At 43.5% G+C, this 27,947-nt stretch overlaps 1 protein-coding gene across 4 annotated transcripts in view; it reads left to right on the forward strand.

Moving 5' to 3' along the window:
* Nucleotides 1–27,947, forward strand: part of FBXO42 (F-box protein 42) — a 62,677-nt gene that overhangs the window by 14,823 nt on the left and 19,907 nt on the right. For 3 of the 4 annotated variants that reach the window (XM_081143889.1, XM_081143888.1, XM_081143890.1), the window contains exons 2-4: nt 10,093–10,359; nt 12,117–12,233; nt 19,738–19,872. In XM_081143889.1, the coding sequence (XP_081000015.1) occupies nt 10,110–10,359; nt 12,117–12,233; nt 19,738–19,872 (502 nt within the window). In that variant the 5' untranslated portion in view covers nt 10,093–10,109. The remainder of the gene's footprint in view (nt 1–10,092; nt 10,360–12,116; nt 12,234–19,737; nt 19,873–27,947) is intronic. The other variant, XM_081143891.1, reaches the window with a different exon arrangement.

Raw genomic sequence — 27,947 nt, forward strand, 5'->3', positions numbered from 1 at the left:
TCCAGAAGTAGACTTGCTGGATCATGTGCTAATTCTGATTAATTTTTTGAGGAACTGCCATACTGTTTTCCACAGTAGCTGCACCTCTATACAGTGTACCTATGATGCATTTGACTTAAAATTAATTTTAAAAAGGCAAAGGCTCCTTTCCCTCCTCAGAGCTGATGCTCTTAAGTTCGATGTGTGTCTTTGCAATCACTTTTCTATGCACATATGCCAACGTGAATATATAATTTCAATTTGTTCCTTTGTCTTCGTCATTGAACTGGCTGTGAAAGAATTGTCTGGGTGCTTCATTAAAAGCAAGAATGGGTGAGATCCAGCCTTTCCCTCCCCTGACACTGTGATCTGTTTGGTTTAGGTGGACGTAGGAATCTGATTTCTAATAGCTCTCTGATGACTCTGAGGGGCGCCCTTGATCTGTTCTTCAACACCAACACTATTAAATTATTATTTTGCATGTTTTACACAATAGTTTGTCTTAGAGATCTCTTCATGTCAACATATGCTGAAATACCCACACTTTTTAAAACTAGTGCTTTAAATTCTGTCATTTAGATACAGCGTGGTCACCGAGCCGTTCTCTCGCTGATGCGCGTGTGTGTGGTTGGAGGTTTTTATTACGACAGGGAAGGTGCAGCAAGCCCCCAGCTGTGCACACATCATTGTGCATGTATGGGGGGGGGTTAGAAAGAAACCTGAAAATTCATCTGCTCAGTCAAATGGGTTGCACATTTTAAAATGGTAAATATTGCCAAATCCAAAACATTCATGAACTTTTCCTTTTGAAGAAGGAAATACTTATCCAGGTATTTCTCTTCAATAGCAGAAGTACTTGTATAAGATATTCAGATGTATTTAGAAAAAATTATAAATCAAAGTAGAAGTTGTCCTTAATTTTTTAATTTTGGGAGAAATTCATTTAATGATATAGAACTGTGCAAAATAAAATGAATTTGATTTTAAAAAATTATTTCTTCCACTGAACTAGCTTTGCAGTGGATAAGTGAATAGCTTTGCAGTGCTAGGACCGTGTGTTAGCCCCTTCTTAACACTGGTGCCGTGAGGTTTGGGCTTATTCCTTTTTTTTTTTTGAAAGTGACATCTTGTGTGAGAAGCTGAAGCTGATGTTAAAACTTTAGCTTCTATGGAAAGTTTGAAACTCTATGGTTTGACTATACCCCCAATAACAATAATAAAATTGAACCGATACACTACTCAGTTGCAGTTTCAAAGGAAGAAAGGTGCCACAGTTAAATCCTGTTAAAAATATAGACCTTAAGAATTCAGTGGCGGAGACACATGAGTAAAAAAGCATTACAAATTTACCAGCCACCTGAAGAAAACAGCAGCTGAGCTCTTTCTAAAAGAAATCAGGCTGCATTCATCTTTTGTGAACTCTTGCCTGGAGTCATCATCTCTTTTTCTAGCATTAGTAAACGGTTTCCCAGCAAACTAGAAACAGCTAATTTTAATTTAAATTAGCTTGAAGAGCCGGGCCGGCATGGGTCAGTGGTTGAGCATCGATCTATGATCCAGGAGATCGAGGTTCGATTCCCCGTTAGGGCACATGCCAGGGTTGCAGGCTTGATCCCCAGTAGGAGTACAGGAGGCAGCCGATCCATGACTCTCTCATCATTGATGTTTCTCTCTCTCTCCCCCTCTTCCGCTCTCTGAAATCAATAAAGACATACTTTAAAGGGAAAAAAATTAGCTTGAAGAAAAGATATACACTTGGAAAAAACAAAATTTAGACTATGTAACTTGTTTTAAATGTCCGTGAGTGGTGGTGGGTTTTTTTCCACAGAGCAAATAAGTGGTAAAATGAAATATCATACCTTAGTAGTGGTTCCCCAAAACACTGGTTCAGGTTGTCTTGAAGGTGTGTGGGTGTGTCTGTGTTGAGGTTTGTTTGGAGGTGTTTGGGTCCTTATTTGGGAAAATGAACATTTTTGACCCTATGTCAGTCCAGAAAAGTTGCTGATCTGTAAAATTCAGAAGTCTGAATAATAGCGATAATAGTGTATAGTAATTGCCCGTGTGCAGGCAGGTACTTAGTGTTGTGGGAGCAGTGGGTGTGCTTTGAGCAATTCTGCTGCCTGGTGCAGTCAATTTGGAATTAATACAGTTTTTTACTGTTGCAGTATGGTTATTTGCTCCTTTTGCATTTTTCTTACTTTCCGAAATAATTATTTTTGAAAGGAAAAAAATTTCCAAGCCCAGAAAAATGTACCTTTGAATGCACCTTTTTCCCATTTAACTCCCTTCTGATTGGCACTAGTCTGCAAATGAAAGCCTTTTGTTTCAAATTGTTGTTGTTTGTTTTTAGAATCAGAATTATTCTGTACTTTGTATAATACCATTTTCTATTAAAATCTAAAAATTCAAGCTCCCATAAAATGTAAATTTGGATATTACAGTTCCGTTATACTTTTTCTTTCTACCAAGTGAAGCATTTTATTGAACCTAGAATATATGGTTCTCCATATAGAATTTTCAGAACCTAGAGTAGTATTTCCATTGATGATGGAAACCAGTGCATTTTTCTTGACCATATATGCTTGGTTATAACAAATCCTTTGGTTGCTACATATGAATAAAGAGAATGGCTCTGAGAGCTGGTCCATTTCTGCTACTACTCTGTAATAGTCATAAAGTGGTTTCATTTAATATCAACCATTGTAAAGAATGATAAAGTAGCCTGGCTGGTATGGCTCAGTGGTTGTGAACCAGCCTATGAACCAGGAGGTCGTGGTTCAATTGTCAGTCAGGGCTCAATGCCCAGGTTTCAGGCTCGATCCCCAGTGGGGGCATGCAGGAGGCAGCTGATCGATGATCTCTCTTATTATTGATGTTTCTATCTCTCCCCCTCCCTTCTTCTCTCTGAATTCAATAAAAACATATTTTTTAAAAATGATAAAGAATGCTGATGGGTCGTTTGGGTAAAAAACTTTATTTTTCTATTTTATTAAAGGAAATTTTAATTGCACAACACACTGATGAAGTTAATCATTTAAAAAACTCACTACAGCTGATATCTGTTGTTAAATTTGGAATGCTTTATAGAAATAGCTCTCTGAATTTGCTTGTCAAAATAGCTCACAGTTTGCTAATAGCAACAGTAGTTATGCCAAATTATTCTATTACTAGACTTTTTTGTCAAAACATTGACTGTCAGGAACTAAGGAGGCTCCAGATTATGAGCTTTTGTTAATGTGGATAAAATATTAAGTAGTATGTGCATGTGGTAAAACACCCATCGAGTAAAAAATAGTTTTTACCCTTTTATCCCAAAGGTAATTCTGTAAGTAGCAAAGAATATTGGTACAAGAGACAGTGATTTTAAAATCTTTTATCCCTTTACCTCCCCCCCCATTTCATTTGTTTGTTTGTTTTAATATATCTTTATTGTTGAAAGTATTACAAATGTCCACTTTTTCCCACATTGATTCCTCCCACCCTGCACCCTCCCCCTCGGGGCCTTCCCAACACTGTTGTCTGTGTCCAGGGGTTATGCATACATGCATATAAGTCCTTAGGTTAATCTCTCCCCAACCCCCACCCCACTTCTGCCTGCCCTCTGAGTTTTGTCAGTCTGTTCCATGCTTCTATGTCTCTGGATCTATTTTGTTCATCTGTTTACTTTGTTTACTAGATTCCACATATGATTGAGATCATGTGGTACTTGTCGTTCTCTGACTGGCTTATTTTGTTCAACATAGTACTCCCCAGGTCCCACCATGCTGTCTCAAAGGGTAAGAGATCCTTCTTTTATACAGCTGCATAGTATTCCATGGTATAAATGCCCAAGAAGATGCTTGATATGATTTCAGTCTTCTTGAACTTGTAGAGACTTGTTTTGTATCCTAACATGTGGTCCATCTTTGAGAATGTCCCGTGTGCACTTGAGGAGATTGTATATTCTGCAGCTTGTTCTATAAATGTCAATTAAACCCATCGGATCTAGTGTGTCATTTAGAGTCACTGTTTCCTTGTTGATTTTTTACCTGGAAGATCTATCCAGTAAAGTCAGTGGAGTGTTAAAGACCCCCACTATGACTGTATTGCTGTCGATCTCTCCTTTAAAGTTCTCCAGAAGTTTGGGGGGGGGGGTTCCAGCCCGTGTGAGTCTTTTGTTCTGAGGTGGGTCTCTTGTTGTGTTTTTTTGTCTCCCCATTTTGGCTGCCTGTTTGTGTTTGTTCCTATGTATTAGGTAGATCTTCTAGGACTCTCAGACTTTTGGAGGGTCTCTGGTGCAGACCAATGTCAGACGCTGTCTGTGACTGGCCTTGAGAACCCTGTTTGACGCTTTCCTCACTCCACAGCTTGTTCCCTCTGCTGGGGCTAGGTATGTTTGGACAGGACCAAGATGCCCACCAAGGTCTGCTTTTCCAAGCCCTGGATCCAGAAGTAAATCAGGCAAAGACTCAAAGCTCCCAGAGGCTGATTATTATTCAGTCTCTTAATGAGCCTCAGACTGTAGAAACTCCACAAGGTTGGGTGAGAGGTTTTCAATAGGTGGGGCAGTTGCTCCCCCACCCCCCAGGGAAAAGCTTCTTGGATGGTAAATATCTGCCTGAGAAAGATGTCCTCTGCCATATGGGAAAAATGACTCGGTACAGGAATCCAGATGTCTGTCCTCTAAGCTCTGTCCCCCAAGCCAGCCCCCCTGGATTCTCCTCACACAGCTCGAGTCCACTCTGCCCTCCCTCCACCGGAGCCCAAGGTGAGTGGCTGCACAGGAAACTGTGCGTTGGCCCTTTAAGAGGGTGCCTGCATCTCTCCCTGGCAGACAGAAACCTGGCTGCCTTTCACAGCCAGGTGTTGTGTGGGTACCTTTCTCAGTTCTGCTGCTCTTGGGGTTTAGGCCCCGGAGTTCTCAGTGGAAACCCCCACAGCTGAGCTATCCCTCTGGACCTTCGGCTGCTGTCTGTGGAAGCCCAGCTCGCCCTCTAGTGCCTCTGCACTCCCTGCCCGTCTCTTTGCTGTCTCCCCTTTTCCTCCGTGGTTATGGGCTGCTCTCCAGCTCGTCTTCAGTTGATTATTCAGGATGGTTTTTCTCCCTTCCCCCATTTCGTTCTCTGAAAACCTACCTATTCTTCAAAGCTCAAACGCTTCCTCCTTGCTAGTTGGAAGCCACCTCTTTCTCTCCTGAACTGTTAAAGCTTCTTGCTTGTATCACAGGTCTGTCCTCTGTTGGCATTCTCTGTTTGTGTCTTTGGCTCTTACTGGGCTCATCTCCTTGAGAGGAAATGGTGGCTTGTCTTCTTTTTGTAACTCCCACGGGAATCTAAGCACAGTATTTTCACATATACCAGATGTCCCATGGATTTCTGTTGAATGCCTGAAGTAAGGGAGACATTGATACTTTACCATTTTCCCACTTTCTATAACATTCTCATTTGACTTAGTACAACAGTGGTAACAATAGTATATTAATAAGAAGGTTTATTATCACCTTAGAGTGAATCATGTTGTGGCCTTTAAATCCTCATTTGACAGTATTTTCAAGAGTAACATTTAGTACTTTTTAACTCACATCAGTGCTTCTGAGGTGAGTAATTTCATGAGTTTTTATGATGTCTGTGCAAGGTGATTGCTTTGCCCGGAAGCTTCAGAAGCCCTTGTGCTAAGGGATGCCTGGTGCATCCCAGTCCCTCCAGCCTGCACTCCTCAGTTAGGTCTGAGGGCTGTATTTTACTATCAGTAAGAGTTCCCTTACTGCATTTTTTAACCTTTTGAAATTGTGAATAAATTTGATTGCATTTTAAATCTTCAGCTTCCTTTTAGGTAAGTGAAATGTATTCTGATTTTCAGAAAGGTGTGTCTACTCAGAGAGGATTGTCAGATGTCTAGTTGTGTAGAAATCACAGACACTAGTAATCACATGTTATACTAGGACTAGCAGTTATTTCTAAGTGAAAAAAAGGTAGTTTCATTCCCATCTTGAATTTCTTTGGCTTGATTTTAACAATTTACAACTTACTTGATTTCTTCTGAGTTGAGTAGTTTGTTGATATCTTCTATATATATATATATATATCTCTGCTATTTTTACAAAACCTTTATGAAGTAGGTGAGAACTTTCATTACTTAGGGATAGAGAGGCTTTCCTATCTTACTGTGTGTTACTTAGCTGGGTCACACAGCATTACAGCTAGAAACAGTAGCCAGATCGCCTGGTCTCAGAATCTTAACCTTAATTTGTATTTCAGAAGGATTTTTCAAAACTGACTTGAATTTAAGTTGGATGTAGCAAAGGGTCATTGGATGTGGTATGGGTCAGGAGCCTGGCAGCAGACTCTCAGGCTAGTGTACACCTTAAAAGGTCAAAACTCAAGGAACCAGAGAAGTATATTCATTCTGACCAATAAAATATCTTGACAACATCCAGTGACATATAAGGGTAGGATCCTGGATGTACTAATGATGTAATTTCTATTATAAAATAACGTGGAGTCAGCACAAGGGTTCTGTGAGTGAAATGTCAGTAAACCGTGGCTTATTTGAATGTCTGGTGCTGGGAAGACAAGGTTCCAGGGCAGATGGTCTCTGCCCTCAAGTAGCCCAGTAAGTTGACTTCACATTGTGGTTTCTCACTTTGGGGAAACTGAGAAGGCCTAACACAAGTGTGAAGGGTGAGGAAGACTTCTTTTAAAGACTTTTCGTGAAATCACATTCATTAAGTTAATACACTTACGTGTGAAATGTTTTGTAGGGCTTCTTTTGGCATGAAAACCTGTTTCAGAATGCCTCTATCACCTCTGGGAATATGAGTGATGATCTGGTTACCTAATCAAGGAGGTGAAAATGAAGGGCTGTGAGAATTGATGCTGGGCATTTATTACAGAGGAACTGCACCTGCGCCCATCCCTGTTCGTTCTCGTTGGCACCTGTGCTCAGGGCCAGGGTAGCAGATGTGCCCTGGGGGGTTTGATGCTTTTGTGGACTGAAATAGTTGAATGGGGAGAATTGTTCAAAACTGGGTATTACAAAAGTGGGAGCCCCTTTCTTTGGGCTTGCTAATTACACTTTGAGAAGATTTAGAAAGGAAGTAAATTGTTTTATGGATCCAAGCGTATTTATTTTGTTTGGGAGAAAAATAGTAATGTAAATAATCTTTTGCAGCCTTTATAATTCAGTTGTTCTGAAGCAGAACCTAGGCTTACAGTCTGTCCAGATGTTGTATAGGGAACATCTGTATCTGAAATGCTGTGTTTAATTCAAATGTGAAAATTAATGCAGCCAAACTCAAGGAATTGGTGGTGTTTTTGTTTGGTTGGTTTGGTTTGGTTTTTTACTCTGGTAATTTTTAGGACTGAGTAGAAATTAAAAATATGAGAAAATCGCCTGAAAATATGAGAAAATCGCCTGGCCGGGCGTGGCTCAGCGGTTGAGCGTCGACCTAGGATCCAGGCGATCGGGGTTCGATTCCCAGTTAGGGCACATGCCCAGATTGTGGGCTCGATCAATGACTCTCTCATCATTGATGTTTCTATCTCTCTCTCTCCCTCTCCTTTCCTTTCTCTGAAATCAATAAAGATATATTTAAAATATATATATGAGAAAATCAATAAGGGAAGATAGCCAGTGGGAGATGAGAAATGGTAAGGGGAAAGAATAAGGGGGAATATGGGAAGTGGCATTTTTTTCCAGTAGAAAGGGGCATGTTTTTGTGTGTGTTTTGTTTTGTTGGTCAGGGAAAAAATTCTAATTTTTGTTTTATATTTTACATGCCGTATTGTTTTGGATAGGAGTGAGGCTGGACACGGAAAGGCCTTCATGTAGCCAGTTAAGCAGCTCACCCAGCTTGGGGCAGAGGGGCACCGCTGTGGGGTCTCTGGCTACTGCAGTGTGCTGTGAACTGTGACAGTACTTCCTAACCGGGTGTGGGGGGACTGCTGCTGCCCCTCCTCTGCCACTGCCCCTCCCCCAGTAGGAGGAGCTAGGCTGCTCCACCACTTCCCGAAGCCTTATCAGATTCCAGCAGCCACTTGCTAGGACAGTTGCAGTGTCACAAGCTAATTTGGTAGATAAGTTACCTTGGAAGCCTTTCGTGAGTTTTAATTTATGTTTTCATTTTCTTGAGTGTGCTCATTCTTCCAGTTTCAAGGTGTTGTGGATAATTAGCATATGAATTACGGGAGTAGTAGAGATGAGATGGGAGGTTTCTGTTCTTTGCTCTCCCCAACCCCCTTACATTTGGGAACATTTCAGATTGTTCTTAAAGCTCCAAAGTATATTTTAAAACCACTCTTGTCTTCCTATTATTTCTTATTCTTTTCCTTAGTGCTAGAGAACAGGCTGGAAATTTGTAAGGTGGATGGTTAAAGGGAATAGATGTGTTAAAAAATAATAAAGTTGAGCTCAGATGCCCCTTCAAGAACAGACTTGTTGCCCATCTGTCAGGAGTGTAGCTAAAGAAAGCTGTTAGTCCCTTCAGCAACTGCCTCAGCTTTGGAGCCAAGGGCACCCACCCCCTTCTCAGAGCAGCCTACCATGGCTGGGCAGTGCAGTGATGGAAGAGCCTCATCCCTCCCCCAGCACTACAGCCCTCCACTCACCATCCTGGCCCCTGAGCTTTCTGTGGGACCAGTGTTGTCAGATTGGCAATTCTGCCCAATTTGTTTCTCCTCACAGGGTTCTCTCCATTAACCCTTTTTTGTTCCCAATTGTCTTTCAGCACCTGCTTCCTGGAGAATCAACCCTGGGGCACCTTTCCTACATAAGTCATCCTTATTTCCTTCACTTTGCCCTTCTTACCTCAGGGGTTGCACAAAACATCAGGGGAGTGTTAATGTGTTGCTTCCCTCTGTGTGTGTTTTCAACATGTGCTCTTTCTAGAAAATTTAGGGAACACACATAGCACAAAGAAGAAATTTTAAAATCACCAATCATAATTTTTAAAAATTAATGACCTCCACTAGAGGTAACCTGATCATAGCTTATTTTGTAAACTTTAGAGACGTGCATTAAGCATTACGTGTTCAGCTTGATGGATTTTTCACAAGCTGAACTCATCTGTGTAACCATCACCCCATCGGGAAACAACTTGACCAGCACCCAGGAGCCTCCCAGTGGTTACCAGGTGACCATTCTCCTCACTTGCAACAACATAAATCAGTATTGTCTAGTTCTGAATATGATATGAGCATGGTCATGTAGTATGTACTCTTCTGATTTCTTTTGCCTGGTATTATGTTGAGAAACTCAATTGTGTGTGTCTGTGGCTCCTTGTTGTGTAGTATTCCACGGCGTGGACAGACCACGGCTTATCTGTTTTCTTGTTGAGGGCCATGTGCATTCTTTCCGATTTTTTACTTCCTGGATCTGTTATGATGTTTTCTGGTATAAATATTGTCTTGTATTTGGTATTTTAGCTAGTTAGGCCTATTTTTTATTTATTTATTTTTTAATATATCTTTATTGATTTCAGAGAGAGGAAAGGAGAGGGAGAGAGAGAGAGAGAGAAACATCAATGATGAGAGAGAGTCATTGATCGGCTCCCCCTTGCATGCCCCTGACTGGGGATCAAGCCCACAACCCGGGCATGTGTCCTGACCAGGAATCGAACCCCAATCGCCTGGATCCTAGGTCAACGCTCAACCGCTGAGCCATGCCCGGCCAGGCAGGCCTGTTGGCACATTTATTATCCTCTTGAGTGAATTGCCTTGTGTAAAAGCTAGAAAAACTGTTACACCTAAAATCACATCCTCACAATATTCGTATTACTCTTCGTAGCACCCACAGTTTGTTTTCCCTTCACAGTTCAGTTTTCTCCGTAGCTGAGGTAGGCTAATTTTTACTCCCTTTGCTGTCTTCCAGTCAGATCCTTGAGTCCCAGAAATTGTTAGAGAATCTACTTTCGGTGGGGAGAAAAATTACAGTCAGAAGCCTCTAGGGATTGTTAGATGTTTGGGATGGGCTTGGTACTTGAGCTGTAACTGTCAAATTAAGGTGGCTCACGACTTGTGTAGGAAAGTGCTAGAGAACAGAGTTCATAGTGAGGGTCTCAGACAAAGCCTGAACACCTCAGGTGCGCGTCCTGTGCTGTTTCAGTGTATACTGATGCTTGCTTCTTTCCCACAATAGCTGTCAAGTGGAATGTCATGGCCAGCTCCTCGGACAGTGAAGATGACAGTTTCATGGCGGTGGACCAAGAAGAAACTGTGCTGGAAGGGACAATGGAGCACGATGAGGAGCCCCGACCAGTGTTGGAGGCTGAGGAGACTAGACATAATAGGTCCATGTTTGAGCTGCCGGAAGAGGTTTTGGAGTACATCCTGTCCTTTTTGTCACCGTACCAGGAACACAAAACTGCAGCCCTTGTCTGCAAGCAGTGGTACCGGCTTATCAAAGGTACTGGGGACAGTGGAAAGGTTCATGTATTTATTTTAAAATTTTGTGAAGGATTTCTTTTTAAACTTCCAATTTTATTTTCTCTCTTGTTTCCTTTTCTTTTTAATTGATTTTAGAGAGAAAGGGAAGGAGGGAGGGAGGGGGGAGAAACATCAATATGAGAGAGAAACATCAATCGGTTACCTCCATGTGCACCCCATAGGGATCGAACCCGCAATCTTGGTGTTCAGGAGGATATTCCAACCCACTGAGGCACCCGGCCAGGGCTATTTTCTCTTTTCTTCCTTAAGTTTGCTGTGGCTCTAAACTTTAGTGTTAGCTGACATTGTACATTTTCCTTTCTCTTTATTCTGGATGGTTTTATGAGCAGTTTGAAGTTTTAAAACAAGGATTCTTTTCTGCATATCCCTCGAGTCGATCTGTAAATTGTATTGTTCTTATAGGCAAACTAGGGAGGGGTGTGGGGTAACAGTGATAGTGAACATCAGTACAGCTCTGACCGCTGCCGGGCACTGTTGTAACTGCTTCACGGTCCTCAGCAAGCTGTGATAGATAGGAAACCACATTGGCCCAGGTACGGAGTGTACCCACTGTGACACAGGCAATGAAGGGAGGATCAGTGGTGCACAGCACTTGGTGGGGTTACCAGATTGACTCCTAAAGGGGCTACTTGTGGCAGGTATGGACTTGTGAAAGCACTTATCCCTTGATTTTATCTCTAAACAGCACGGTCCTTATGGGTGTCTTACTTTTTAAAATGAGTTTCTCCCTTTTTTCCCTCCATTTGCTAATCAAGATTTCAACTTCAGTTCAATGTCGAGATGACTAGCTGTGCTTTATTCTCAATTGGTAGATAGCAGTTTTTTTGTTTTTTGTTTTTTGTTTTTTTTGCATCAATGTGTTCTTTCTTGGTGGGAATAAGGTGGCCAGAAATATGAAAGAGAAAAACCTTTAGATAAGAATCAATCTTAACATCTCCTTGCGTCAGGCTGGTGCTCTGGGGAATGTGGTTCTTGTCAGTTACCCAAGTCCACCCCGGAGGCCTGAGGACCAGCTGTGTTGACACTGCTCGCTGGGTCCTGCACTCGCCTGTGTGTAGTTGGTGGTGCTGGTTGTAATGCACAGCCTGCTTCTCTTGGCAGAGGTCGTGCACTCTTCAGGGGAGAGGGCTCCCTGCTATGTGGAAGCAGACGGTTTCCCCTCTTAAACGGAATGGAAGGATCATAGAGGAGGGGCAGTGATCTTATCACATGTATGAGTTTATTCTTGGGCGTTATTTGACCTTCATGTCGCTTTGGTCTTTATTTATGTATTTAATCCTGACCCATGCACCTCAGCCAGGGATCAGGCCCCACCCTGGGCCCGTGTCCTGACCAGGAATCACACCAGCAGGCTCTCAGTGCAGGGGGCGACACGCAACCAGCTAAGCCACACGGACCAGGGCTATTGACTGATTTGAGAGAGAGAGAGAGAGAATTGATTTGTTGTTCCATTATTTATTCATTTATTGATTGACTCTTGTATGTGCCCTGACCGGGGATCGAACCCACAACCTTGATGTATTGGGATGATGCTCTAACCCACTGAGTTACCCGACCAGGGCATTTTTCTTTGAATGAAAAATGAAAGAAATTTGGAGTTCCTCAAAGAAACTTATGTCTTATAAAAGTGGTAAGACACTTAAATAGAGGCAGTTTTAATCATTTGATTTACAAGTGAAGTGTCTAGACTGAGGCGTTGGTTCCTTTTGTCTTTAGGTGTAGCCCACCAGTGTTATCATGGTTTCATAAAGGCTGTTCAGGAAGGAAATATTCAGTGGGAGAGCCGGACTTACCCGTATCCTGGAACCCCGATCACCCAGCGGTTCTCACACAGTAAGTATTCACTGTGAAAGCAGATCCCACCCTGCTGTGTTTCCAGCACTACTCCCAAGGCCTGCGGTTTGTCTGACTCTAATGAAAGGAATGTAAAATGAGGATTTATATTAATTTTACAGTCAGAATTAGGGAGGAGCATGATCCTAAATACATTGTAGGCACTTTGGTGTAATTTTATCTTCTGCTTTTCACTGAATTTTTGTAGTATCTCTACTCCAGAGAGACCAGGCTGTTATGCTTAGACTTGGAAACACCTGACATCACCTAAGAAAAACACGGGAACAATGTACATGAGAGTATTTCTGAGGTTTTGCTCAGGAAGTAGCCAGCGTTAGCCTAAGTTTTACAATAACTCTTTATTTTAACATAGTATGTATTCAGCAAACACTTTGACCAGGGTCACACAAAATTTTTGAATTTGAAGGTTACCGATTATAAAATACAAATTTAAGTAGTGAAATTGTAAATACAGTGTCCTGGCAAATAGATGTAATTTAGAGCTTTAAAATTATTCTAGAATTAACTCTCCATTTTAGTTGATTTTTGTAGACACATTTTCATTCTGTTGTGATTCATATCCCTCCATCAAAGTGAAATTGCGATGTGATGTATCTGAGGCCAGTAAAGGTGTGTTTATTAATGGTTCTGCAGAAAGAGAGCTCACTGGGGGGAGGAGGCCTTTAGAAAGTTCTCATCATTATTGTTTTTATTGCACTATTTCCTCTTCAAAACCTTCAGTGCCTCCCGTTGCCTCTGTAGAAGGTAAACTTAGTCTATATTCAAAGCCCTTTTTAATTTAACCTGTGTCTACATGTACCACTTCATCTCCCAGTTTTTCCCAAGAGCTCTCCTCTGCCAGGCTATCACTTGGCCATTCTCATCCTGTCGTCCCTGGAGTATTCCCATCCACTTGGCAAAGAAGCTTGCTTCCTTGAAGACTCAGTTGAAGTCTAGCTCCTTCATGAAGCCTTTTCTCAACTCCCCAACCCATAGATGATATTTTTCTGTTTGAGCTTATGTTGTGGCCTGAAATTCTAATTTGGCGCTTAACTCATAGTGTCTTTCATTGTTAGCTTAGATATTTGTGTCTTTTTCTTTTAAACTATATTTTGAACTCTTGAGGGGAAGGAGAATGTATTGCTGCTTATCCATGTTGCATAAGAAAATACCCCAAAACTTAGCAGTTTAAGACAACATTTATTACCTGACAGAGTTCCTGAGGGTCAGGAAGTTGGGAGTGGCTTAACCAGGAGTCCTGGCTCAGGGTCTCTTAGGAGGAGGCAGTCAGACAGCCAGAGTGATTGTCACCTAAAGGCTTGACAGGCCGGGGGATCTGCTTACAGGCTCACTCAGGTATCTGTTGACAGGAGGAGATCCTTACTAACTGTTTCATAGAGCTGCTCACAATGTGGCAGCTAGCTTCCCCCAGAATAAGTGACCTGAGAGAGAGACAGACACCAAGACAGAAGCCATGGTATCCTTTACAACCTCGTCTCTGAGGTGAAGACCATCTTTTCTGCTGTCTTCTGTTGGTCACCCAGAGATTGACCAAAGGTGTAAGTACTAGGAGTTGAGGATCACGGGGTCATCTTGGAGGCTGGCTGTCCCAGATCATGTGTTAGCCGCTGCATGCAGAAGATAGTTCAGTAAATAACTATAACTTTCTAAATAGGTCAAGAAACATTTGCTATTGCTGTTTTTAGTTCTCTCAAGAACCTGTTTTCGCTGTACGGTTGTAAACCCCAGAGCAGTGGATCTCACAGTGTGGTTCCTGGACCTCTGGGAAGGGAGTCCTGTGTGAGACCCTTTGGGGATCTATGGAGTCAGAACTGGCTTTGTTTGTTAAACTGTCAGTATGTGGCAGTGAAGACACCATCCCTGGGATCCTGGAGCATCCTGCCTTGATCCTGCACAGGCCGTACAGTTCTACCTGGTGCTGTGTCTGCAGTTAGTGCAAACCTCAGCACAGTGAACAGGGTGGTTAACCACTTCCTCCCCTCCTCCTCCGACTTATCATTATTATTATTATTGTTAAAATACCTTTGAAAGGGTCTTGAATGTTTTCAGGAGCCTACAGACCACACTCTTGACTGTCATGGCGGTAGACTGTGGAACAAATCCTTGCTGAGAGTATTTAGTGAAATGACGGGAGGGTCCGAGGGTTTTAGAACTGTAAGGGAAATAGAGTGAATCTGGGTAAAATAAAAACTGGAGTAGGGAATATTCAGAGGTGAGTAGTTATCATAGCAACAGTTTAGCTTTCTGATGAGAGGGGAGGAACTTCTCCTGGTTAACTAGCTTTTGGAAAAACATTGCAGCATCGAGGCAGGCGTTTGAAGGGGGAGTGGAAAGGAATAGTGCAGTGAATAAGTTCCCACAACTGCAGAGATGGGTGGGTTTTGATCCTTGTTTTTACTTAAAAATTTTTCATATCTTTGCTTGAAACCCCAGAAAAGGTGCCATAGGTTTTTTTAAGAGGTGCCTCTGTGTCTTATTGTCTCTTGGTCTCATGCTTCTTTCCATCGTCTGTCTCTACATGTTGTCTAACTGGCCAGGTAAAGAAGACTACCACAGAGAAACAGCAGTTTTCAAAATAGGCTGGAGCAAGGAATTTCTTTCCCTTCTTAACTTAGTTTCTGCCTCTTTCAACCCTGTATTTATCCGGGGAGCTCAGCTTTATTTCTTATTCCCAGCTCATGTTGAGATCCACAGTTACAGTTCTTTTCTCCCAGGGCCACAGAGACACAGTGTTTCATGTTTGGTCAGCTGAAAGCAGACCTCAGTGGCACCTCCAGACTGCCTCCTTTCCCTGGCTTAGTTAATGGCGTTATCGTGCGTTCAGTTATACAGGCTGGAAACCTTGGACTTGTCCTCGGTTCCTCTCTTCCCCTAGTAGCGAGTCCGATCCTGCTGCTTTGTCCTGCCTCAGCAGTCTCATCTGCCTCCTTCGTTTCCCCATTACCCCTATGGCCTAATCATTTCGTCTTTCCTCAGTCTTTCTAAATAGTCTTCTTGCCTTTCCTCTCTTCACTTGAACCTGCACTAGACACTGTTGGCAGTCATCTCTAAAACTGGGGACAGTGCCACCTCCTAGAGCACTTGGAAATGTGTGAAGTCACTGTTTATTGTCTCTGCTGGAAAGCACGCAAGCGTTTAGCCCAGGGGTGCTAAATGTCCTGCAGTAACTGGTGTGCCCTACACACACAGAATTGGCCTGCCCAACGTGACCGGGTCCTCTCGGGAAACACTGCAGATCTAAAACAAAACCAGCCTTGTCATACCTCGGCCACAAAGCCCCAGCCTTTCTGCACTTGGCAGAGAAGTTTCCACGGCACCTGGCGTTCAGGGCCCAGCTCAGCTTTCCAGCCTCACTCATTGCGGCTGCATCCTCACAGCCAGACCACCCGCACAGGACTCCTGTTCTAAACTCCCACCTCATGGCTTTTCTTGGATGCCTGGGTTTCATTCTCCCTTTCCCTCCATCCCCTCTGTCCCTAGACTTGTTTGCCCCTCACTGAATGACTGAAAATGTCCTGTCCTCTAACCCATCTTAGAAGCAAAGCCAATGCCACCTTCTTCAAACACTGCTCTCAGTTCCCCACCGTGGAGATGAAGCTCTTTCTCCCTCCGCTGCGCTCCTGTGATAGGCTCTTCGTCCCTTCCTTCTGTTGCTTGTAACCGCCTATCTCTCACCATAGTGACCTGTGTGCAAGAGACTGCATGCAGAACTTCAGACTTGGGGAGCAAGTTCCTTGGCTTCTCTAACCCACACTGTCTTCATCTATAAAATATATATGACAGATTCTATGCCCAGGGTTGCTAGGAAATTGCATTGAAGAAACAAAGTGATCGAATGATGATGATGATGCTCCGCCACAGATCTGTGTCCACTTGAGGACAGACAGTGTCTTGAGACATCTGTGCACCTTTCACAACACCTGGTTCATCATTGATAACTGATTAAATTCTGTGGAGTTAAATGTAACAAAGATGAGCAGAACAGCTTCTCTCCAAAGTATAAACAAAACAAAAAATCTGGGACAAAAAAGGCAGGGGAAGTAAAATAAAGCCAGTTCTCCTGGTTTTTTGGTGAGTTCATAACGATTCATGCAAGGCTTGATGCATGTCAGAGGTCCCTTTCAGATTGTAGGGGGCCCCTTTCAGGTTGTAGGGGTTCCTTTTCAGATTGATGTTGAGGCCTGTTGAGTCCCCAGCATCGTGCCTTGAAAAAAGTGTTCATGTTTAGGCTCCAAATATGGTCAGGTCATTCTGCACACATGCTAATTGTGTTCCTGCAGTTGCCAGCAGGCCCAGACTGGGAATCCAACCTTGCTTGTTCCATAGATGTGTAATTACAGGCTTATCAACTATGTCCTGGCTTGTAGAGGTGAGACACACGACAGCACAGTCTCTATAAGCATGGGATAAATGCCTCGGGACCTTTCCCTAGAGACAAGTGGGGAAACAATTCAGCATCTGAAAGTGCAAAAATTTGGGTGTGCACAATTGAGTGACGATCACGCAACATGGACAAAGGGAGACAACTGGGAGGCCTTGCACTTGGGGGGGAGGGAAGCATTGGAGTGCTGAGGTACCCTTCTTGCTGCGTGTGTGGTGGTGAATGTTTCACTTGCCTTTGAATAGGGATTATTAGATACTAACTGAAGTGTAAGTTTTGCAGTAATTGTTTGTGGAGCAATCAAACACATTCCCGAAGGTTGAAGACATTTAGCAATTAGAATAAACATCTTAATGTTATTTCTTAGCAGAGTCGTCCTCCTGTGCTGTGAACTGTAACTTGTATGGCACATTCCAATGGTCTAGATGTTCTGGAAGGAACTTTGGTAAAGGGGAAATGACTACTTGAACACTGGTATTTGCTTAAATTCTTAATTTTTTCTAAAAGACCCATTGAACTTGTCTGGTTCCCCCACCCCCACCCAGACCAATATGTAGGAGGTGTCTTAAATAAAAATAGACAATAAACAAAGTTCACTCGGATGCCTAAAGTATTTGAGTGTATTATCGATGTCCATTTTCTCATTCCATTATATCTGAGTTCTAAACTTAGATGTCTGGATTGACTCCCTTCCTCTCCAAGCTTTGTTGATAATTGGCTGCTGGACGTTGAAAATAGTGTGTGAAACTTGTCGTTTTGGCCCTGCTATATTTGCGTAGTTTGAGCTGTGCCTTCCTCCTCCAGAAGCCTTTGTTGGCTCAAGGAGAGGCAGGAAAACGGCGATCGCCTTCTTTTAATATAGGGTTAAAACACACGTGGCTCAGAGCCTCATGGGGCCCAGCTGCCGGCTGGGCTTTCGATCCAAATAGAGCAGGATGTTTGCTACCTCCTGGATAAATAAGGGCCCTGAGCGCTTTTGCTGCACAAAGGGAGCCGCTGCTAAGTGTTGATCCTTGAGGAGTGGTGGGACATAAGTGAACGCTGACTCTCAGTTATGAAATCATGCATTTGCTTTACTAAACATTGTTATACTGGACACAGATTAGGGCTCCCGAAGCCATAGGACCTTGCTCATTTCTGTCCTGGAGGTAACCGTTGTCAAGGAAAAGAAGGCCCTTTGATGCTGGCACCAGTGGGGGTTCGGGTCAAAATTTTCCCATTTGCTGCAATAGCTAGTTCAGGAAAGGTGCAAGAAGACCAAAAAGCTTCGCTTCTTAGTGGAGATTAAAATGTGGCTTCAGTAATTACTCTTTTTGTTTGTCTAATGTCATCTAATTTGATCTGTCGTTATTTGTAGTTTTTAAGAAGCCTGAGACAGGAGCAATGTAATTTCATAAGGTTTTACTTCTTAATAGACTTTGTTGCCAGGATGTGGATTAAAACCTGATTTAGAGGTAGGTAAAAGCTGTTTTCAGAGGCAGAGACAGTCAGTGAAAGAGTGAAGGTCTCATAAACCTTCATACACCATTGTAGTGTGTTTGAGTTCTGGGAGTAGAGTAACTATTTTGCAGGTTTGAGCTCATTGATGAGTAGATGGCATTTCATTTCTTCACATCTTAGTCTCTGTAAGTTCTTTATTAATTTGGAGTGTGCGGTTCCATTTTGCAGTCAGAGGTCTGATGATTGGATGTGCTTCTTCCACTGGTTGAGATTTCTGGGTGCAGGGGACTAAGCACACTGCTTTTATTGGCTCTAAACTCATCCAGTTTTCTGGCATGGCCTTCCTCATGTAGAGATTCCTTAAAGGGCCTATTGGGTGGGCTAGGTCAAGAAAAGAAAAGGGAGGGTTGTTCCCAGAGCTGGGGTGTATTGCAGAGGTAATTATAGCAGTGGCATTTCCCTTTTTCTGAACTTGAATACGTGGCGCCAGAGTTCAGAGACATCTTGAGAACAGTGCCGTGCTAAATCGAACTGGACCTGTAGATAAGCTAATGATCGCTGAAGCCCTGAACCAGTGGGTTGAACCTCTGAATTTCTTTTCCCTTTCCCCTTCCTTTTATGTGACTCTTGACTGTTAAGCCTAGGTGCACAGGAACACCTGTTTCCCACTGGCGTGCATGAAATGAATAGAAAGGGAGGTCTTGCTGGCCTTCTTCCTGAGATCCAGGGTGCTGAATGCGGGCATGTGAGGAGTGGGATCATCTTTTCCGAGGGATAGAGACTAAACGAGCTTTCGTTGAGAGCAGGGTGGCAGAGCCCAGCTCTCATGCCTCTCCTCTAGACTCTGGCCCTGCTCTCCCTGGTTTTAAAGGAACAGCACCTTTCGTAACCATTGCCTCTTTTCTTCAGAATGATGCCCATTAGTGAGATGTAAACAGTCAACTAATTAAAAAGGCTCTTCTCAGGGGCCAGTGCTATCAAACGTTACTGCCCTGGTTTTCTGTTCAGCACCAACTACGTGCCTTGGTGGCTTCTGGTTGTACCCAGGAGTTTAATGACTTTAATTGTTTTTTCTCTGTTGCTCTGGGGCCTCACTATTTCTGAGCTCCCAGAGCGACCTTGGTCTCTGTGTGTGATTGCTTCATGGCATTGATTAAAATGTCCTGTCCTCCTTCACATAAAGATCTGTTTATTGGTTTTTGCTTTGGGTTTCATTTGAAAACAAAAACAATGAGAGGAGGACTGCAGGAGAGAAGTGGGAGGGCAGTACATCTGTTAGCACTGACTGTCTTTCCCTCCCCTAGAGGATGATGCACTTAGGTAGATTATGCAGCTTTGTGAAATTTCACTCATTGAGTCCTTAATCTGAATGCTATGTGCTCTTGCTAAACGTGTACTATCTTATTTAGTGACATCACTATCACCTTGCTTAGTGTGCTCAGAAATGACATCTTCCTTGCTTTTCTCTGGGCCTTATTTTAAAGGTTAGTATGATACTGACCAACCTGCAGACAACAGGCTGGTTATGGAATGTTGGTACCTGGTAAAGGGTGGGGAAGTGTGTGAAATCACTGGTCTTTGGGAGATGTGAGCTGTAATCGAGGTGTTTGAGGGGCCTCAGAATTCAACATCAGTTCCTTATTGATTGCTTTTTCTTCCTAGGCGCGTGCTATTACGATGCTAATCAGTCCATGTATGTGTTTGGAGGCTGCACGCAAAGCAGCTGCAATGCTGCCTTCAATGACCTCTGGAGACTTGACCTGAATAGCAAAGAGTGGATCCGGCCTCTGGCTTCAGGTAAGAGATAAAACACTCATCTTTGCCTTCTTACCAGGTAGCTCCCTTTGCATGGTAACTACATAATCCTTTTTGACGTTGGTCTCAAGGACAGGTCCTTGGGGCCTCGGGTTCTTTGTCAGGTATGCTGTGTAAACGCTAAGAGTAATATGCTCATGTGAGGTCTTTGAATTTTTAAAAATTTATATTTTTCCATTAGTATCGGAGCCCTGTCTAAATTGCTGTGTACTGCTGTGTGAATTCATGTGCGTGGTTTCCTGAAGTACTTGTGCAGGTGGAATGTGCTCTTTGGTATGAAGTTGCGGTAAAAGCAGAAACAGAGTCATGAGAACTGTAGTTGACTGACAGCAGCCATTGTCCCAGGGCTATGGTCTCTGAGGATCTTTGTTGTTGCCAGCTCAGGCATTTGGGGAGTGTATGGAACATGCCCCTGCTGGTTATGCCAAACAACTCAGGCATGTGGGAAGATGCCGCAGTAGGTGCATTCCCGCACACCCCATGGTGCCAGAATTCTGGCAGAAAGAAGCGAGACTGTTTTCTCCTTTTTTGACCTAAACTTTCTTGGGTGGGAAAATAAAAACAATGGTTTTTGCCCTCATGAGGCAAGACAGTTTGAAAAGGCACAGTGATAAGATTTGAGGGGCTGATGTGATAGAGTCCACTGAAGATGAAGTACTCTGTTAGACTTGTTGGCAGGCTTTTCCCAAACATTCATTTGGCTTTTCAAGGTTGGAATTCACTCCAGGACTAAGGTGACTTGGGTTTTTCTTGTGCAGATTCCTACTTATTTCAATCTTGATTGACTACTTTGATTATTAAACGGGAGGCACCCTGGTGTATTAGAAAGGGCCCTGAACTGAGAGTGAGGAGGCATGAGTTTTGCTTCTTGGCACAATACCCAGTTGTCCTTGTCACTGTGAACCTTGGAGTATAACGGGGAACTCTGATGTTGGGACCTGCCTGACTTGTTGCCAACCACTTTGCTTATTTCCCCTTATTTCTCCCTATAAGATGTAAATGGGTGTTTTTTTCCTTCTTTCCTTTTTCCCCATGGATTTTTTTTTAAACCACTGTTTTTAAGACTGTGTTTTGAAATTTCCAAGGTAGAAAGTATTAGAGAAATAGCTGACTTGGTGATTCAGATTCTACAGAAAATCTGAATTTTTAAAAATACAGTGTTAGACTGTCCCCTTTTATAAATCACATAAGCTCCAGCATGTTTAATTTGCTAACAAAGTATCTCAAAGAATCTAGTTGCTGTATTGCTCTAATCTACAATTAGAGCCTAGCTTTAGAGAGGAAAACTCACCTTTTAGAAATGTCTGCTTTAACAAAGCAAGCAAACAGTAGTTTAAAGAGCCCCTGAGATTCTCATTTAGGCAGGAATCCCATGGGAAGATGCCCGAGGAAATGTTTCTATATGCTGTCATGAGTCCCAGCCAGAACTCCCTAACTGAAACAGCAGCGAGTCTTCCTAAACAAAGCACAGTGTTGATAGTTAGGTGGGCCTGAGTCACCCATTTTATTGCCTGGAGGTGGATAGGTGGAGGGAGGGTGCTTACCCACCACCTTTGGTGCCAGCTGTGAAGTTTTCCTCTAGCATTTGACTGTTTACAGGCAATGAGTATTTAAAGCAGTAGCTTTAACAGTGTTTACTCTTCAACAGTAGAGCTGTTTGGGTTGAGAGTCTTGGTAGACATGCTGCTGCGCAGGGTGTCTTTCTATCTGTCTATTCCATTAAACTGTGAGCAGAGCATTCTCATTTTGGTTGGTGGTCAGGTCAGGCTGCCATAACAAAATACCATAGACTGGTTTGTTTAAACAACAAAAATTCTCAATTCTGGAAGCTAGGCGTCCTGAGATCAAGGTGCTGGTGAGGGCTCTTTTCCTGGCTTTCAGACAGCTACCTTCTTGCCCCATCCTCACAGGGCAGAGAGAGCATCTGGTGGTGGTTCTTCTCTTCATAAGGGCACTAATCCCATCTTAGGGTCACCTCCCACGAGAGTTCATCTAAACTTAATTATCTCCCAGAGGTCCCACCTCCAGATGCCATCGAATTGGGGTTAGGGCTTTCACATATGAATTTTGGGGAAGTACAGTTTGGTCCATAGCAGTTGGAATTAATGCAGTTTGTCAGTGAAATCTTGTCTCTAGTTCCTTTTGAACTCATACAGGTGCTCCATCTGGAGGGAGATGAGTGTTGGAATGACAGCTCTTAGAGCCGAGAGCCCTGCATATAGCTAGTGCTTCTCAGACGTCTCCAGTGAGGCATCCCCCCTCCCCTTTACACTTGCTATTGTGGCTCCCACCCTCCTGGAGCTAATATTGTAGTGGGGAGATCCAAAGACCAAGCAAGCACATGTAGAAATTACGAAAGAAACAGTGAGGTACAGAGTAAGGGGGGAACCACTTTAAACAGGAGGCATTTTTTTACTGAGGTCTAAAGGATGAAGAGTGGAGGGAAGTAAGAACAGCATGTGCAAAGACCCTGGGGCAGCAAGGAACAGGACATGTTGGAGGACCTGAAAGCAGGCCTTTGTGGATGAAGCATAATGAGCAAGGAGCAGAGCGGCACAGATGGAGCTGAGGTATCACCAGGGCCACCTCACTCGCAGACCAAGCCCTGTGAAAAGTTGAGGTGTTAGGCAGAGGAGCATTCTGACCCAGTTTGCATTTTAAAGAGCAGTTTGCTGCTCTTTAGGAAGTAGATTGAAGAAAGCCAGAAAAGAAAAGAACAGATCGGAGGCCATCAAAATAGGACAGGTGAAACTGTGATGGCTTGGATTAGAGTCCTAGTAGAGGAGACAGAGAGGTGGATGGATTGGAGCTGAATTTTTATATTAAAGTTCATGGGAATTCTGGATGGATTGGATATGGGAGGGTTATAGTTCAGGTTTGTGCAGCGAGGTGGGTTGTGGGGCTGTTTGCTGAAATGGAGAATAAATATTTGGAAGAAGCTCATTTTTAAACATTTCAAACATTTAAGTGGTGTATCTAGTCATTAGTTGTTCTGAGAATTTGACATTTTAAACAGAGGCTTAACTTCCCTTGAGTCACAGCACTCTCCTTCCTGTTGTTCAATTCACTCTTCCCTTCTTCATTTGTTCATGCAGCAAGTATTTACGGATTCCCTGCCCTGTGCCTGGTGGTGTTGCAGATGCCAGGGATACGTGACATAATAAACAGACAAAAACCCCACTTCCAATGGAGATTAAATTCAAATGAGGGAAGACAAATACTGAAAATGACAGATCCATGAGATATAGTATGTTAGAGATGATTAATGCTATTTAATCAAAACTATAGCATGGTAAGGAGGGGTCTAGAATGGGGGGTACATCTAGGGTGATCAGGGTAGACCTCATAGAGAAGGTGATGTTAGAACAAAGACGTGATGGGTTCAAGAAGTGAACCATGTGGATGTCTAAGGAAAGGACATGCCAAGCAGAGGGAATGACCAGTACAAAGTTCCAGACGTGGGAGTGGGCTTGGGGCACTGAGGAACCCAGTGTGACTGGAACAGCGAGCAAAGGAGGGTATACTTGGAGAGGAGGTTTGACATACAATGGAGGATAGGGCTGCATACACGTGAGCCTTTTTGTCTGCTGTAAAGACCAGAAAGGTCTTTATATTGTCACATTCTTTGAGGGAAATGGCTGGTCATTTAGGTTTCTGAGAAGACTGTGTAACAGGGCAAGTGTGGAAATGAGTCGAGTTAAAAAGTGGCAGCAGTGGTCTAGGTGAGAAATGAGAAATGATGGTGACTTGAACTAGGGTGTTAGCAGAAGGATGAAAACTGGATGGATTGGATAGAGCCAGTGGGATTTGCCCAGGGTTTATATGTGGAGGGAGAGAGACGGGGGAGTCAAGAATGGCTCTAAGGCCCTGGCCAGTGGGGCTCAGCTGATTGGGTGTCATCCTGGGCACTGAAAGGGTGCTGGTTGGATTCCCAGTCAGGATACATGCCCTGGTTGTGGGCTCGATCCCTGGTAGGAGGCATGCAGGAGGCTGCTGATCCATGTTCTGCTCTCACATCAATGTTTTTCTCTCTCTCTCCCTCTCTCTCCCTCTCCGCACTTCAAAGTACAGGAGAGAAGAGAGGTTCCATTTGAAACATGTCACCTTTGAAATGCACTGTATGTGTCTGGAGTTCAAGGGAGACAGGCAGGTTAGAGACATTTGTCTAGATAGCCAAGTGGGCGTCATTAGCATCTAGATGGGTTTAAAGCCATGGGACTGGATGAGATAGGTTACCAAGAGAATGAGTGAAGACGAGGAGACTGAGTCTGGGAGACTCCCCCATTCCGGAGATCAGGGAGGACCCAGAGAAATAGCAAAAGGCTAGAAAAGGTGCACCAGAGAGGAAGGCAAAAACCCAGAGATGGTAGCATCTTGGAGCCACCACACTGAAAGTGTTTCCGGGAGAAGAGGAAATAGCCATGTCATGAGGTCAAGTCACATGAGAACTGAGCACTTGAATTTAATAGTGTTTTCAGTGAGGAGTACGGATGGAAGCCTGTTTGGAATGGTTTTTAAAGAATGGGAAGAGAGGAACTGAAGACAGTAAGTACGAGCAATACATTAATTTTTTTGAAGAGTTTTGCTCTAGAGGAGAGCTGAGAAATGAGGTGCTAAGTGGAGATGGACACAGGATTGACAGGTGTGTTTTCATAGATATGGTGGGTTTTATAGCTTATCTGTATGCTGCTGGGGATGATTTGTGCTGAGAGGAAGACTTGTTAGAGCAGTGTCCTTGAGTTGTGAGCAGGGCAGAATCTGCTGTGCAAGTGGAGGGGTCAGCCGTGGGTGGGACATTGACTGTATAGCCAAAGAACAAGAAAGGGCCCCGTGACTGCTGGTGAACGGCTTTGTGGGAGCTGGCTGCAGTTCCCTACTGACTGCTTTATCTCTCCAGAAAAAAAAAGAGGGTGGGACAGAACAGAAGCCGTTGGAAATCCTGGCCAGTGGTGATGAATGTACAATTGTGTGCATTGTGGTCCTTGCCAGGTAGTTCCAGGAAGTTGAGTGTTTCCCCTCCTGGCGTTACACTAATGTGACACCTCAGTCCTTCATCAGTCGGTTTGACTCAGCCTGTGGTTAGTTCCCAGAGCAAGTGAGCCAACCTTGGGATAAGCTCTACAAAAGACAACCTTGTAAACTGCCATTTCTGAAATGCCCTTCATTCAAGTGGAGTGAATTTTGGCATCTGTTTAATATGCAATATCATAAGTCACAGCCTTTTTTGGTAACTTTAAATCAAGATAGACGTTTTCAAGTAGGAGTTTTTATACTTAGAATTGGAGTGGTGTTCTGATTTTCAAAATTCTTAACTATTAGCCCACACCCATTTCAGTTGGGAGAGCTTAAAAATACTGGGAGAGTCTATAAATGTTAGGTGAGGATTCAGAGCTTAGCCTGGCATCTTGGGTGACTAGCCCCGGAGCACAGTTGATTTTCCCACCATTCTCCCCATAGAATCATCTTTCCCAGGGATTTTTTTTTCTACCCAGTTTCTTCTCTTTCAGTCAGTCACACGTGCAGTCCCAGCTGATGGCTTGTGGTTCAGGCCTTTTGTTTTAGAAAACGCATTCAAGGACAGAGATGAACAAACTAGGTGCCTGTCCCAGTCTTGACCTGCCACTCCTGAGCCACTTGCCTCTGAACCCAACCACTTCTGCATCCTCTGGGTCTCGGTTTCCCTCTCTGTAAGAAGAGGAAGAGAGAGGACCACTGTTCTAAAAACTACATAGCACATCATTTTTATCCAATCACTGGGAAGCTTACTTAAAATATACAGGGTGGCACCCCAGCTGCTGTGGCTCAGTGGTTGGGCATCATCCCATGCATCAAGAGGTCGCTGGTTTGATTCCCGGTCAGGACACATGCCCCGGTTGCAGGCCCGATCCCTGGTAGGGGGCATGCAGGAAGCAGCCAATCAGTGACTCTCCCTCTCACATCAATGTTTCTCTCCCTCTCCCTTCTTCTGTCTCTCAAAAAATCAATTAAAAAATCTTTAAAATATACAGAGTGGGACAAAAGAAGGTTTATAGTGGTTCATGTGGAAAATAGCACAATAATTAATAAATAATAGTACAAGAATAAACTCTGTGTTTCAAGTACTCACAACTGTAAACCTACATGTGCCCCACCCAGTAGATTCCTTGGCCTCATAGCTATTCAGAATCAGAAGCTCTGTTGGAAGTAATTTTGTTCCTTTAAGACGGGTAGGGAACCTTTTTCCTGCCAAGGGCCATTTGTATATTTATAACATCATTTGAGTGCCATACAAAATTATCAACCTAGAAATTAGCTATGAAAAAAGCTCCTAGCCGGTTTGGTTCAGTGGTTAGAGCTTTGGCCTGCGGACTAAAGGGTCCCGGGTTCGATTCCGGCCAGGCTCAGTCCCCGGGGCCAGTCGGCACGTGTTGTGGGAAGCAACCAATCGATGTGTTTCTCTCACATCAATGCTTCTCTCTCTCCCTCTCCCCCTTCCGCTCGCTCTGAAAAGCAATGGAAAAAATATCCTGGGGTGAAGATTTAAAAATAATAACTAATAATAATAATAATAAAAGGAAAAAAGCTCCTAGATTTGTTGAATTTCGAGTCCCACCTGAGGTTGCTTTGGCAGGGCCAGACCAAATGATTTCAGCCCCTCAGGCCGTACATTTCCCATTCCTGCTGTAAGACTATTTCCTGAAAGAATAATCACATCTTCCAAAGTCACTGAGTAACCCCTAGTTCACTTATACAGTCAGGGGCAGGAAAAAGAAAAAGTACTGGTCATTGTCATATTGGATGTCTGTAGGGAAGCCAGGACATCCTTAGCAGCTGGAAAGTGCTAGAACTGTCCAGAAATAACTGCCCACAGTTTTGTTGTATGAGACCATAAAAATGATGCCTGTAGGGCTCTTGGATCTAAGGATGAAGCTTTCTGTTCTGTGTCTAGTGAAAAAACTAGACTTGCCTGGCCGGTGTGGCTCAGTGGTTGAGCATCCACCTATGAACGTGGAGGTCACGGTTCCATTTTTGTCAGGGCACATGCCCAGGTTGTGGGCTCAATCCCCAGTAGGGATGTGCAGGAGGCAGCCGATCAGTGACTCTCTCATCATTGATGTTTCTTTCTCTCCCTCTCCCTCTCCCTCTCCCTTTCCCTTCCTCTCTCTGGGGGAAGGAGAAAAAAAAAGCTTAGTCTTAGGTTTTCTACTGCCCTTTCTTGAGCCTGGGGTAATGTCATCAGGAAATGTCAAATCAAATAAGGGAGTCTGGAACTGATACCTGGCACCAGGTGTAACCAGAACAGCTGGCAGGAGAGTCTGTTCTGGAAAAGATCACCCAGTGCTTCCCGTGGCTTAGTCCCAGGTGCCACTGCCGGAGTGGAAATAGCTGGATGTGGACTTTTTGGAATAATGTCTCCATATGCGCATAAGCATCAGATTCTGCTTTGCATTTAAGAACTTTATACATTTTTAAAATTAGCATTATATGCAGATATGCTGTGAGAGTGCCAGGTCTGAGGAGATTCGGGAGAAGTGTTTGCTTATTAGCTGGTAAATGTTGAACCATGGAACAAGAGGAATACACTGCAAGCTCCTGCTCTGTCCTGAGAACGAGTCATTGAGCTCACTGTTTTAATATTTTTGTGAATGAGAAGGCCAGTTAATTCTACCTTACAGGTCTTTTCTTGATTATGAATATATTGATTACCAAAATGTATGAAAATCTGGCCTTCGCCTTTTCTCTCCCGTGTTGAAAAGCCAGCATCCTTTAACTTTCATTCATACGGTCCACTCATGAGCCTTTCTGTTCTTTCTTAAAACCCTCTAAACCTTTTCTTATTTTATAGAGAAATCCAGAGTCACCGAGAATCAGCAGTGGCTTCCCTTAGAGTTCTGAGTTTTCATACCTACACGTGGCCATCCTGTTTGCCTGCCATCTTGACAGGCAGTTTTGGTTGCTCTCAGGCCATGTAGTGTTTCTGTCTATTCTCAGGTATCCACATAACCCCCCAACCCCAACTGCACTTTGTGTTTCATGACTACAGTAAATGCCCCATCCCTCTGTATCTCCAGTGCATC

The sequence above is a fragment of the Miniopterus schreibersii genome (genome assembly GCF_964146895.1).
Source record: "Miniopterus schreibersii genome assembly, chromosome: 8".
NCBI lineage: Eukaryota > Metazoa > Chordata > Mammalia > Chiroptera > Miniopteridae > Miniopterus > Miniopterus schreibersii.